Source organism: Pleurodeles waltl, chromosome 12 (assembly GCF_031143425.1).
Source record: "Pleurodeles waltl isolate 20211129_DDA chromosome 12, aPleWal1.hap1.20221129, whole genome shotgun sequence".
NCBI lineage: Eukaryota > Metazoa > Chordata > Amphibia > Caudata > Salamandridae > Pleurodeles > Pleurodeles waltl.
The window spans coordinates 677,637,958-677,653,280 of NC_090451.1; the positions used below are offsets into that span (position 1 = coordinate 677,637,958).

General features: G+C 41.6%; 1 protein-coding gene across 1 annotated transcript in view; it reads right to left on the minus strand.

The window, feature by feature from the left end:
- Positions 1–1,064: 1,064 nt before the first annotated feature.
- LOC138267238 (extracellular calcium-sensing receptor-like) overlaps positions 1,065–15,323 on the minus strand; it is a 36,274-nt gene continuing 22,015 nt past the window's right edge. The window contains exons 4-5 of the mRNA XM_069216094.1: positions 2,334–2,457; positions 1,065–2,248 (exon numbers count right to left, since the gene is read on the minus strand). Of these exons, the coding sequence (XP_069072195.1) occupies positions 1,320–2,248; positions 2,334–2,457 (1,053 nt within the window). The 3' untranslated portion in view covers positions 1,065–1,319. The remainder of the gene's footprint in view (positions 2,249–2,333; positions 2,458–15,323) is intronic.

Below are 15,323 nucleotides of genomic sequence, written 5' to 3' on the forward strand. Positions count from 1 at the left end.
TGGATTTTGGAGCATTTCATGTTTATTTAAAAAAAAATCATAACTCCAGTTCCACTGTTTAAATTTTTATCATTTTAGTCTTGTTTTATTAAATTGAGCTCTATTTTTCTCTTACTGTTTGAAGCACTGCAAAAATACTTTACACATTGCCTCTAGATTAAGCCTTATTGCTCTGTGCCAAGCTACTAGGAAGTTGAGTTCACATTAATTTGGGGTTTGCTTTGACTAGAATTGTGGTTTCTGTTTGCTCAGGGCTCACACCCCAGTCAACCAAGAACCCAATTTCTAACAATGTATAGGAGATTCTGGGATTTTTATCTGTGTGGGTGGTGGTATTTTACCTTTGTGCATCCAAACATAATACCAAACAACAAAAATTAATAACAACAAGAGACAGATCAACCTAAAAACAGCCTGACCTGTTGGCTTTGTCATTATTTATATCATAAGGCAGTTCATCCACTTTGCTCTGGAAAGACTGAGCCATAGCAGCTTGTAGTTTGTTAGTGATACCCATAATTTCTAGGTCCTCTTTGGTGATACATCTTTCAAGGTGAGGACTTTGCCTTTCTTGAATAATATTTCTTCTCACATCCACTTGCCCAGAAACCTATCAAGGGCTGACTGTTGAAACAAATATGCTTTTGCAAGTTGTATTGCCTGCTTTTTGTTTTGATGGGATGCTGATGTTAAGAGGTCTTCTTCATGTGGTCAGCATCAAAAACATTCCGATCTTCTAATGAAATCAAGGTGTGGTCATTAAGAGGATTGTGGCTGAATCCCAATCTCTCTTTATTGCCTTTCACTAGCACTACAATTCCTGCAGTATTTTTACATTTTACAGTAGCTAACCCACATACACACCCCTGAAGCTAACAGTGACACACCATTTCACCATCCCATGTGTTACAGTCCCCGTGCATTCAAGTGCCCTCAAAAAACATCCAGATGCATGAGGCATGGCAAACAAACAGCAGATGATATAACATAGCATAAAAGATTTTAAAACCTTATAATATGCTTTATTATTTAAATCGAAATGAGAATGATTTATACAAATATTGGTGAATAAATGTATTGTCATGTTTACGAGTTATACAATGTAGTTGAAGAGCAGAAATGTCTATATGTTATTGCATAAGACTTAACCTCCACATCTTCCATATTTTGCAATAATTCTTGCTTACCCTCGTATGTCCAATGTTGTCAATGTAACATCGCCATGTAACACTGTGAGTCTGCATCTCCTGTACTAGATTTGTGTGCCTCTTATTTAGAGTTTTCTTCTGAACTAATCGGAAATATGGAAAAATCAGCAACTAGATGTGCTTCACCTTCTTGGTTAGACTTGCTCCCCGACCCATTAGATAACCCTTTGTATTCATCTCAGATCTCAGCAGTATGATATAGCACTTGGGAAAAAATATACAGGAAACAAGGCCAAAGCTGGAAGCCAAAATGGCAAAAACCTCCATGGCCACCATGTACTTGCCCCGGGTGCTGAGATAGGCTGGAATAAAAGAGAGCCAAACACTGAGAAAAGCGAGCATGCTGAAAGTGATGAACCTTGCCTCGTTGAAGCTGTCAGGCAGTTTTCTAGCTAGGAAGGCCACTATGAAACTGATGGTGGCCAGTAGGCCAAGATATCCAAGCATGAACCAAAAGGCAATTTGCGATCCATCATTGCATTCAGCTATTACTGTTCCAGACTGAGTGTGTACGTCATACTCGGGAAAAGGGGGAGACATAATCAACCAAGAGGCACACAGGAGAACCTGAGTTAGTGTGCAGACAGTGATGACCATATACGATAACTGAGGTCTAACCCATCTCCTCAAGTCGCTGTTGGGTTTAGTTGCATTGAAGGCAATTACAACCATGATGGTTTTTGCTAGGATGCAGGACACGCACAAGGCAAATATTATACCAAAAGCAGCCTGGCGAATGAGACATTTCTCCTTTGTGGGATGACCAATGAAATTCAAAGAGGATAGGAAGCATAAAGTAAGAGACAAGAGCAAGAGGTAGCTGACGGACCGGTTGTTTGCTCTCACAATGGGAGTATTCCTGCAGTTAATGAAGATTGCCAGGATGGATAAAGGGAGCACGGAAAACAAAATGCTACATGTAGTTAAAGTAGTTCCCAAAGGCTCATCATAGGATAGGAACTCTATGGTCTTTAGCCTGCATTTGTCTTGTTTCTCATTGGGCCAATGGTCCCACGGGCATTTGAAGCACTCAACAGAATCTGAAATAGAAAAGCAGTGTGCCTCATGAAGCACTCCATTGCACCTTCATAGCAATGTCATCTACTGATGACTTACAATACTTACCAGTTTGGTTGGACACTTCTCCCTGAGGACACAAAACACATTGAAAGCAGCAGATGGGCTTCCCTTGTATGGCAGCTTTTCTGAATCCCATTGGGCAGCTAGGGCTGCAGACGGAAAGTGGAACCTGGAGGAAGCATGGAGAAAAGATGAGTAAAATATGCTTTGCTTTTGAAGAATTTATAAAAGCAAAATGTCTGTGGATGACTTTGGAAAACCAGATACCATTCATGTCATACATTTCTGTCAGAGTCTGTTAACATCACATAATGTTCATCCAGAAATACCCATGAATGGCATATGGAGGGCGGGTGTATTTGTGGAATTTCATCAAATAGAATTATATTAAAAGGAAATGAATTGATAATATTGCATGTGATGGCCTTTTTACAGTATTTTAAAGAACACAACCTGCATTCCCAGTCTTAAAAATACTAATACCATACATTAAAATATTCTAAATTGTCAGCTAGTAATTTCCAAGAATGAAACAAGAGTCTGAAGGTATTTTCAAGCTCATATATGGTTGACTTCAGTGAAGAAGTCACTAGTAGCTTAGAAGAGGAAGAGACTAGGGGCCCAGAAGTAGCAAAATTCTGAATTGCGACCTGCAAATTGTGAGTCAGAGCGACTCGCAATTCAGAATGTTGGATGGTTTCCCTGACACCATCTGCGATTCGCAAGGGGGTCGCAAATGTCCATCTCATGAATAATCATGAGGTGGGTCGCAATTTACGAACCCCTTGCGAATGGCGGCCCTCACAGGGATGGTGGGCTACTGCGGCAGCAGACCACCATGTCTGTGACTGCATTTTAATAAAGCAGCTTTTTTTTGTGATGCAGCCCATTTTCCTTAAAGGAAAACGAGATGAATTAGAAAAACGAAAAATGAAACGTTTTCGTTTAAATTTTTCAGAGCAGGCAGCGATTTGCTTTTTGCACGTCGTAAACAGCAAATTTGCTGTTTGCGACGTGTAAAAAGCTTCGTACATGTGGCCCTAGAAGCATAATTCACACTAGCTGAGCCGTCACAACACCCTCTAATCCATTTATTCTGAGGGAGGTGTTTAGAAATTCCTGCAATTACTTCTAATTCTACAACAATCTTTTCAGTCATTTTGCTTTGATGTGCCATGAGGAGCCTAGCATCCAATCTTCAGTGTCAATCGCTGCCATTCTTGCTTTTCAGGATGGAACCCTTCTAAATTGAATATAGGATATGACCTAGTCTCTGATTCCTATCAGAGCTGTTCTGCAGCACATCCCTATAACGGAAATGTCATTGCCATTGCCAGCATGAAAATCAATGTGGCTGGTGCATCATTCCTGAAAGTTCTGTGTTTGACATATCCAGTGATTAGATGGTAGTGAAAAGCACATGATAGATGATTCTGAAATCTGTTTTCCCAAGGCTCTTGCTCACCTCAAAGGGAATACATCTTACAGCAAGAATCCAGGCCAATGGTGCCTTCAGTCAAGGCCATTTCAATCATGATATTGGAAAGCCCAGAGTCCAAGATGGGCTCTGTGTCCCTCAGTCACAGGGTTAAAAAAGTGTTCTTCACATACTTATATTATAGGAAATTAGAGGTTTTAGTTAAAAAGAAATGTTTTAAGTATTAATGCGGCACCAAAACAGTAACAAAGACAAAGTTAAAACACAAGAAAAACACAAAAGAAAAATAACGGGGGGAAACAAGAATTTTAAGAGTTTCAAATACAAATAGTGACAAAAACTATTAAGCATAAATATGGGTCAACTGGTAGCAGTAGACCAAGGTGTAGACATGATTTGAGGCTGACTGGAATAGAATGAGTCTCAGATACAGAAAGCAGGTATGTGACCAGAAGCTTTACACCGAAACTTAGTCTAAAAAATGTACGTCCAAATTCTTCAGTGGGGAAAGGCGCTAGACTGTGATTGAGGAGTGCTCCACAAGGTTAGATAACCAGGGGATGAAGTCTCTGTAAAGCTGTTGGGTTTTTGCTTGAAAGCTCTGAGCAGGAGAAATTTGAATTTCACCACCAGGAAAGGTCCCTCACCATCTGGATACCTTTGGATACTTGGCTTGTTTGATGTTTATTCATTTGTATAAGTCATTTTTTGGACCTTGGATTCCTCCAGCAGAACAAGGCTGCTGGCTATAGCTGAAGAGGGCTCCACTAGGCTGGAACTTACCCCACAAGATCGCACTGAATCATATTTGCTGATGTAGAAAAGCTTCGAACAGGAGAAACCTGAATCTTCAACCCAGCAGCACACTGATCAGATTGGTGGGCAAATTTGTCACAGTTCTTTGGAGGTCTTTGAAGTCAAATAGTTGCTAAGTCTCAGGTTTGCAGAGATGGTAGGAGAATCCTACACAGACCCAGCACCTCAGGTTAAGAAACTTGAGTGGGGAATCACTCAGGCAGAGGCCAACAGCAGGCTCCAGGCCAGGTGTAGTTGGCACTGGTCAGATGGAAGTCTTGAGGAAAGGCATCTTGTAGATTGATGTCTTCCTGTAGCGTAACCAGCTGTTCAGTCTTATGATCCTTGGAGTACACTTCTTTTTCAAAGACAAAACAAGTCCAATTCTTCAGGGCTCACCTCAAGGCTCATACAGCAGATTTAGTACTTTTCAGATGCTTTTCAGGTTAAGAAGAGTTCTGAAGAGGTTACAGGTGATGCCAGGTTTATATCTGGCACCAGTTTGTGGGTGAAGAAATTTGACTCCTACTTAACCAATGCGGTAAAAGTTCCCTGGAGTTACCCTCCCCCTTTTGCAGTTTCTCCTGTGTGCCCTACTGCAAACAATCCAACAGTGTCCCTCTCTGCCTAATTTCAAGATGGTGAAACCCTTCTTCCCTTGTGCAGCGGAATGGCCAAGGAAATGAGCAACACCTCCTTTGTGGTCACTTAAAATCAGCTATTGGGGCAGCTTCCTCCACACTGGGATTGGAGCCTGGTTGCCTGGAGGAACAAAGTAGGGGCTGTGCACATGTCATCTGACATCTGCCTTGAAAGGGGAGGCCATGATGAAGTTGATTAAATTCCTGGACACTACCCAAATGGTCATCGTGGCAGAGAAAGAGAAAATCCTGCCCACACCAGGCCTTTGTCTGTGCAGTTTTCATACCTCATTCGGGGCATGGGCAGTAGGAAAGCTACAACTGGATGCTCATGCTGCTAGGTCCAGGAAACACTCAACTGAATTGCTCCAGGAGTTTGTAGAAGTGAAGTCATGTCCATGAATCCCCCTGAAGGCTGGCACCATGCACAGTACACCAACAACTGTGTACCAGGAGCAGCCCCCAATGGAAAGGGGAGTGGGAAAGAAAAAAAGAAGAAACTCATCTGACTTGTATGATTTGTGTGGATGCTGTCTAACTTCCTTGTCTTGGCCAGGAAACATCAACTCAGGATATCAGGGAGGAGGGTAATTGCCACAACAGAGTTCGATTCCTTATGAACAGATAAGTAGTGTTGAGGCTAAGCAAAAACAAACAGGACAGTAGGATAAACAGACTCCCTTCTTTATCTTTAGAAGTTTAAAAGCCACATAGTTGGCATGTGAAGTTTCACAGCTTATATACAAAAGCGCTCCCTTGATGGTAGCCACCGCCCAAGGCATGGGAGTAGGAAGGGTATTAGGGACTGTAGGAAGGAGGCCAAAATTAAAAGGCAATGACTGAAGGAAGGAGGCCAAAATTAAAAGGGCAATTGCACTGTGGGGCTACGGAGCACTGTAAAAGGGTATAGGAATATGGGAAGTTTGGAGGGTCAAGATAGCAGGAAGAAGAGAGTGGACAGGATCTGAGGTGCTGGGGGACATAACAAGGCAGCACAAACGGAACGGACAGAGTGAGAAATGGCACATGCAAATTAACTTCCAGAGGCTTTGGGCGGGGAAAGGGTAACTTTTCCTCAATAATTATTTAAAATTCTACCCAGGATTTTAAAATTTTACAAATAATCCAAGAATTACATTTGAAGGTGTCTTCTAACTCCAGATAACATTGTTAAATGTAATATTGCATCCAAGTATTTCTCTATGGAACAATATTCTATGTACCATGTACTCGAGAGTTAAAGGTCACTAGAGACATATAGGTGAGTTCAAAATGCCAATCAGGGTTATGCCAATTCAACCATGTTAAAAAAGGGAGCACAGGCACTTTACTACTGATAAGCAGGGGTAGAGTACACAATGTTCTATGGCCAGCAAAAAGAGATGAGGGAAAAATATAGAGGCACATCACACAACAAATGGATATTTCTGACACCCATTGAGTCCAATGCCTTATCTCATGATATAGTGGCTGTGTAAAAGTGCATCAGGTGTCCATGAAGGCTAAGAGATAACAGTTCCCCAACTCAAAGAGTATTTTACTGTCACTGTTTACTTCCCTAACAGATAGCATCCCTTGCACTCCATAAGCAGCATTAGTGGCTGTTGGAAAGTGGTTTGTTAGTTAGGGTAGGGTAGGTACCTACATTTAGTAATAACACCACAATCACAAATAAGGTCCAGCTAAAGACTCAGTAAACTAACCCTTGCTCAACCCTTGGTAGCTTGGCTCACGAGCAGTCAGACTTAACTTAATAGACCGGTGTGTAAAGCATTTAATAATCACCAAAACAGTAACTAAGTAAGACACAACGCGAAATAAAAATTTAATGCCAATAAGAATAGGAAATATATTTATCTTTAATATAACATTAAAATGACAAAACTCCAATGTAGGGAACCGGAGATATACATTTTTTTAAATTAAATGTAAAAATGTGCTTTCTAGCTCCAAAAAGTAAGAAGTGCTAACTGCAGCTATCTGGTCTCACCTGACCGGGCCAAAGTCAAATGTTAAGGCTGACCACGAAAGAGCGTGGGTCGGCTATATTAAGTGGTAGGCCTCAGTCCAAATTTTAGCTTCGGACTTAGTCACGTTTTTGGTTCTTTTTCTTTTGACTCCAAGTGAGGCTCCTCAGCAGGCTGGCTTTCAGGTCGACTGTGGTGGCTTGCTTCAGCATGAGGCCTTGGTGAGATCTTGGAGTTCTTTATTCTTGTCGTCAACAGCAAAGACCTCAGGAGCTTCACCAGGGTAAACGTGAAATCGAGGCAAGGTCACAGTTTGACGTCATTGGCTTTACTCTTGATGACGGGCTGGTCAGAGACGGAGTTTTTTCATAAAATGTCTCCATATTTGTCAAAACTTCTGGATCTTCCTCCAGAAGGCATTTTTGGGGTCTTGAAGTGTCCATGACACCAGCCAAGGTTCCAGAAGCGCTGAGTTGTTCCTTGGAGAGTTGAGTCTACAGTTCCTACAGTGCTCCTGGTCAAATCTTAAAGGAAAAAGCACAAGCGCTTTAGCACCGGTTAGCAGTGATAAAGTGCAGAGTCTAAAGCCAAGAAAAATAAGGTCAGAAAAGTGGAGGATGTAGGCAAAAAGTTGTGGGGGAAGACCACCCTATCGCTGCCTGCCCTAAGAACTCCTAATCACCATCACAGCCATTCTCGAGATAAAGATCTGAGGGGTCCAAGGAGTCCAGCTAATTTTCTTATAAATCACCCTCCCAAAAATCAAAAGTGACAAGCATTTCCAAAACAAGTTGCCAGACTTACACTGTCGTACATGGACAGACCAATCATATATGATGGATTGTAGTTCAGATTTTCTATGTTTTCTATGTTGTAATATGGTGTGTGCCACCCCCTCCCAACAGATAATTATGGGTTTGTCTAGTTTAACAAACAATTCACCACATGCAGTGCTGAAAGATATCCTACCTAACCTCTACCTTACCTCTCTGCTTCCTTTCGTCCACAGGAGGGCACTGACATTGAAGAGCAGGGTCTCTCCAATAGGGGCACTTCCATCATATTCCCCCACCTTTCTGTGCCACACAGTGCCCTGGGGCCACTTTTGCCAGTTTACAATATCGTACCGCGGTGGGGGGTTGCCATCTTTATCAAAGAACACTTCAGTGATGTCTTTTCTCGGCAGGCGCACATTTCTGATGTAGTGTAGCAACTGAAGGTGAGAAAAGCAGGAGGAATTTTAGGCCCTTGCAATTTTTTGTGTCCTTTGATTACTTTTTACGGTTTGACTCTCAAATGTGTATGCATACGTAAGTTACTTTTAGATTTTCAAATATCAAAAATTATGATTTAATTCCACTAGGGTGAGGCACGCAATGAACAACAAAATATTGCTTAGCAATCATGAAGGGGTTTATTCACATGGAAAATGTCAGCAGAAGGACCTAATGTTTTATGTGAGCAATGCATTTCACAGGGTGGATGGCAGGTGCTTCAAGGTAGGAATACCTGCCATAGTAGATGAACAGTCACTTGGAGAAGTACAGCATTATTTTGTAAAGTCCAATAAAGTTGTCAATTTGCTATAAAGGTAGGCACAAGCCTACATGCCTAAATGTATGATGATCTTTGCAATCAGGCCATCCATATTTAAGATAAGCGCTGTCCCTCTTGAAGGGAGTACTTTATGGAAACTGAATCGATTAGAAATTTACCATCCTTACATCACAGCATTTCACATTACTCATCTGAATTTTTTCAGATTATTGTGTCTGTAGCCCCCCTCACTTGCATTTCTAAAAGAGGATCATCACGAGCAGCTTTCGAGGAGTTCTCTTGGGAATGATTTATCAATAGTATGAAGTCCGAAATGTACTGCAGGAAGACGATGAGATTATCACCACCCATACTTATCTGACTTTTTTGTGAATAGAGTTTAGTGACTTCAACTCTGTTATGATTATATAAATGAAGGTCACTTACATAATGGTTTAACTGAGTTCCAACAAACAAGAGGAGGCGTATACCAGAATAAAGTCAATCTCTGCTTGGAAAATAAATTTGCCCTTACCTGGAGGCACTAGGATTGATATCAATAATTTGTGCCACCAGGTGCCTTCTAAAATAGCACTGCTCAGCAAGGCCAAGCATGTTCAAACAAAACGATTATAATTGTATTGCTCTTACAGTGTCATTTCTGTGGTAATAACACACTTCTATAGACAGATTATATTTGAAAAACAAATTAACAATTAGTTGAGGAGGAGGAGAACCTACCTCAAAAAATAATCACAATGTCACAATCCTGGTCAAGCATGGTCAATCCTGGTCAAACATCTCTAAAATGAACCTGTGCTGACCACTCTCCTAGTTTAGGGCAAATCAGTCAGGCTAGAAACAATGTGTAAATTATTTATGCAGTGCTCAAACAGTAATAAATGAGAACACAACACAAGAAAAATCCCAAACCAAATTAGAAAAATAAAGGGAACTTTAATAAATAATATAAGAACAAAATAACAAAAATCTGATAAGTAGAAACAGAGAAATGAGTTTTTAAAGTTTTGAATTAAAAACAGCACCAAAATGCACAAAGCATCAACCGTGGTGATCTGGTCATGATAGACCATGTCAAAGTCAAGCTGGCCGCAATGGATTCTAGTGAGATTCAGGGACCGTGCTAGTCCTGGTGGAAAGTTTACCTTCAGACATACAAACTTTCATGAAGCAAAAGTGGCTATTGACAAATCATCAGCGGAACAAGCTGAAAGGTACATCTGAAGCAGGGCTCGATGATGACAGATTGCTGAAGAGTGGTGTCCTGGTGCTGTTGTTGGCAAAAATGGGAAAGATTCGAGGTGGAAGGTTGAAGTCTGTGCCCAGGAAGGTCTCTACAACGATGGGTTGCTGCTCAGCTTTGGTCTCAATGAAACCCTCTATGTTCGGACTTTGAAACTTGTCTGCAGTCAGATCTCCTTCAGGGGGACAAAGAAACATGGTGAGGCTCACAGGTAGTTCACATCTATGGCTGTGGCTTTGACAGTGATCCCGGACTCTGATGATTCTTCAGGTAGAAAGTTGCTAAAAGGTTTTTAAATCCTAGTTTTTGCAATGTGAATAGGAGGAGTGTACTCTAACACCAGCCAGGGTTTCAGCAACTGAGAGGTACCACTTGGGGATTAGTCTTCACTCCAACAGATTCCAGCAGCAGGGTCAGAGGGGAGGTCCTGATGGAACTAGTCAGCTGGGAAGTTTGAGGAGGCGAGGCCTCTGAGTTTTGTTGTGTCCCTGTAGTGCAAACAGGATGTCAGCCAACTGATCATTGGATTCACTTCTTTGGTCCGGGATTCAAGATATGAAGGTCCAGTTTTTCTTCAGATTCTTCTGAGAGTATGCCACTATTTCTTCTAATTCACCACAGCCCTGGGAATATTATCAGGAGGTTAATAGGGGTGCCACATGAATGCATAGTGCCACCCTGTTTGTGGGGTAGGGTAAATTCTGCCCACGCCATAACCAATGGAGTAAAAGTCCCAAGGGGTGATCTCTGCCATTTTTGCAAATGTGTCCTTTGTTTTTTTTTACTTTAAACTACCCCACAGTGACCCGCTCTGCCTAAATGCCAATGGAAGAACCTTTCCTTCTGTGGTCAGACCTCCCTGTGACCACCAAGAGGTGTGGCTATGATAATGGATAAACCTTCCCTTGTGGTCATTCCAAACATATTCAAGGACAGCTACCCTCCCACTGGGTTGGAGCCAAGGTAACAAGCAAGAAACACAAAGGAGGCAGGCCTAGGTGTGACCTACATCTGCCAGTGTCAGAGTAAGTAACCTCTGTAGCTCAGGAAGGGCTAGGCACAGCTCTAGGCTATCGTGGAAAAAACACCACCCCACACCCAAATATTTGTTTACTGTTTGGATGCGATACACATCAAACCTATAGGGAACCCATCATCAGTCAGTCGACACTGGTCACTGAGAAAAAGCTCCTTTTTGGCTTAGGCAAGAAAATGACAACTTTCTAAAAGTGGTTCTCCCACAATAGCAACATAAATCCAACTTCATCTTTATGTTGGATTTTAAATTAGTATTAAAATGAGTCCCTGGACAATTTTCCTAGCTATTCCCAAACTGGTTTTAGTACTTATTAAATGTAATAAGCTAATCCTGCAAAGGCGTGTAAAACAACTATACATGCCTACTGGTGTTGTACCCTGCCCTATGAGTATTTATGGCTTATTATAGAGGTGACTCATAAGTACTGAAATTGAAGGTTTAGGACTGGCAAATGTTATGTTTGCCAGGCTGAAATGCCAGTTTAATATTGCAGAGCCAGACTGCTGGGGCCTAAAGTCATGTTTTACAGTGGTACTTTAGTGGGTGGTACAATGAGTGGGGCAGCCCACGAGTAGCATTTTATTTACAGGCTCTCAGTAAAAGTAGTATCATATACTAGCCACTTTTAAGTATATTAAATGTGTTAATTAAGTCTATGTTATTTTCAGTATTTCTAAAATGTAGAGCACAGGCCCTTTAGCACTGATTAGCAGGACGAACGTGCAAAAAAGTCCTATGGCCAACAAAAATGGGTTCAGCAAAGAAGGAAAAAATCTGGGGAATGCCTCACAAATTACGGTGTTTCCCAGCAACATTCAATAATTTAACACTTCAAGCTATGAATAAATTCAAATTCTCTGTATTCTATAATACTTGCCAACAGTTCTGTATGCTCAGGGTTTATTGCTCTTGCCTAGTCTCATTAGAAGCTTTCTAGATAATAGAAGGTATTCAAAGAAAGTCTGAGGAAACACATAAATATACACAAGGAACAGCAAGAAACAGAAAAATTACATAGGTGCTACAGTTACACAGCTAATTAACAGATCTTGATCCAAATTGCTGGACTAAGGGGATACAAGGTCAAGGCTCAAAACTCCTCTTGCTCCTACATGAGTGTCCTTGAGTTATCTGCACAATTCAACCGGAATTGCAATAACCTGGTAGTAATCTCAGTAACAATCTTCAGTAAGGTACTATAAACATTCTCAGTACCCTTCCCAATTCTAGGAGAATTCTAATGCCTACCATCCCTGGGATAAAAGAGGATAGGCATTAATTAGGTACAGGCACAGATGCTTAGATATGCAATATGTTTTAATAGTTTTTATATCAAATTTTCACCTGTGCAAAAGAGTCTTAATTTCTTGCACCAGGTTCCTTCGATCATGCTTATTCCCATGTTCTGTTCACAGACTATGCCCACGTTTACCTGCTTAATGGATATTTCTTTACCTGCTTGATGGTTATTGCAGACCTTGTAGCACAGCAGAAGCAGCTCAAATCCCCACGTTTTACCATAGCAGCTTCCCACTACAAGGACCACAATGGTGACCTCCCACTGAAACAGGATAGAGACAGCACAACAGATCCAGCACAGCAGCAAAATATCGTCTGCTGTTACAGCCCTCCAGGCTGAATGCAGACAGGTACCCAGCACATTGGTTGTGGCCTCTAGATTGATCGTCATGTGTGAAGTGTCTACGTCAGCTGCAGCCTTTGAGACCAATTGAGCAACCACCTGAGCAATGACCCGGCTCCAGTGCTCCTGCGTCAGCTGCAACAATACCTTTTCTCAGACCCACAGCAGGCTGTCAGATGACATAGTGATGTTTATGCTTGAAAAGCCTGATACAGTTCACAAAGGAACCACACAGAAAGGCAGGACGACCCCTCCACAGCCTGGGTTGTTCCTGGCTTCACTCTCTAAAGTCAGCTTTCTCTGGCAGTTGGGGCATCCCCTCCTGGACAATCAATTTTCCTGGAGGTCTCTGAGCAGACAGGCATGCTTCATGGCACTGGTCAGGCTTCCAGCATCTCTAACAGAAAGTTCAGACTTCAGTTGATGTCTTCCCACCTCTGGAAGACTGTGATCATCTAGACATCAGCCCTGGTCACACAGTAGCCTCTGAGTATTTTCTGGAGCATTCTCTTCCTTGGTTAAGAAAAAGGTAGAAGTGCAACAAAGTGAGGTATTCTGAATCCCACTTTTTTACACATTTTTCAGAAAGGCGATGTGAATACACTCTCTAAGGCTTCATAACCAGTTTGGGCTGGTCCACCAATGCATCATTTGTGCAAGGGGCTGGCTCCCGCATCAGGTAGCAATGGGGCTGGAATGTAGGACAATGGAGTGTGGGTTCTCTCACCTGGCTGTCACCAGCCTTCCTGAAGCATTAATGAGGCACACAGAAAAGGAAGGCCCTGCCTAGAAACATTTTTACCTTGAACAATGGAAACTGCAATCAAATCCCTCAATGCTACCATCTACCAAATGACAATGAGCAGGACAACTAATGAGCAGTCACCTTGCTAACAAGGTCCTCATTGAATTTCCAAAAGCAGCAATACACTTTCCTTGTCTGGGGAAGCAATTCTTTGTCTATTGCCATAATAAATCAAGGGCAGCCAAAATGGTTCCCACTGGTCCTAGTACTAAGACCCTCATAACAGGCAACATTATATTACCATACATGTGCTGCACACTTACTGCACGTATATACACTCAACATGCACCCAGATTATCAGCACAAGGTTCTGGGTTTCTCATAACAGTGGAAGTTTACAGAGGAGCCAGTAGGCTCACCTATCCTGAACAAACAGGAAAAGGCCTTTATGTGATGTACCCAGAACATGGAGAGTATTCCAGTGTCCAGTACGAGGACATGCAGGGTCAGCTTTTCCAGATAACAAGGTTCAGAACCTTGCTTTGCCATGGACAGGCACCTGCCTCTCAGTACATACTAAATTAGTGTGATGCACAATAAAACAAAAAGTCAGGATTCCAGTTTCACAGGTAGCCAAATATCAGTTTCATAGGCAGGGCTACATGTCTGTTTGCTATGGAGGGGTCATTTCCATCCCAGCACCTTGGTCGCCTCTTAATATTCCACCTATCACTGAAAGCATGAACACAATACACCGATGGCCACTCTGAAACACCAATACACTCTTGAAAAAAGGATACAAAAGAGCTTTGTTCTTTCCTGATCATATTAAACTCCCTACAAACAACCACCTTCACCCTTGATTTCTGGCCCTTTCCCAAACATACTTCAATCAGGTGTAATCATATTACGCACAGACCCGTACATAGAAAAAGATCTTGCATCAACTGCATACACAAATAGTTACCATTTGACTCCATATCACTTTTCCAGTCCTGCGCTGTATTTTTATTATCCATTTTTTTTGTCCAATTAGATGCACTGAATTACAGTATGTACTGCAGCTCCAGATTGCACCCATTTATTAAAAGTCCAGGACTAGAAATAGCATATCCCATTGTTATGGAGTTCTTTGTAACCTTATACACTATCAAATTCATCCAAGTGTTTACTTAAATAATACATCTTGCAGTTGATTGTTTCCTTGTTTCAAATTACCAAGTTGACTGGAAATTATATCACACATCCTTCAATCCATTATCATATCTTTGTGCTACATCGCCTTCTGTAAAGAAAATGCTGCCAGTATTATTGCACTGAAGTATACACTTCATTAATCAATTCAGTGATCAGATTATTCATTCACTGTTTCTCATAGAACATACTTGCTGTGGTCTCTCTGCTGTTCTAGATCAACGTTAGAGAAATGTAGAGGAGGGGCCGGGAGCAAGGAAGGATACCATAACAGGTAATTTTGGGAAGTGGGGATTTATATCTTTCTCCAAGAATTCTGGAACAGTGTATGTAATTTGTGACTAGGCAGTCTATAAACAATGGTATGCACTAATGGAATTAGCTCATGAGAGTCCTCCCTTAGCGGAAATGTAGGGTGGCAGTTATGCAACTTGTCATCTATGGATTTCTGCAACCTCCTCTTAATAAATTGCCTCTACCAGGGGCCAGCTACCCTCAGAACAGTAAATGTGTTTGTTTGATTCAAAATGCACAATGCACTCAATGCAGTGGCACAAGTCACTGCATTCAATTAAATTGCAAAATATACAAGCCATCCAGATTATTACCTGCCATGGTTGAAAATCTGCACTGTCCACACAGATTCCATTATAGAAGGGTCCACTTCCTGATCTGCATGACATCATATTATGCAATGCATTTGCAGTAGCACGCACCGCTGTGTAGATGTTATATTTTATTCGGAAGGTGGTGAAATTATTGAGATGTGCATAA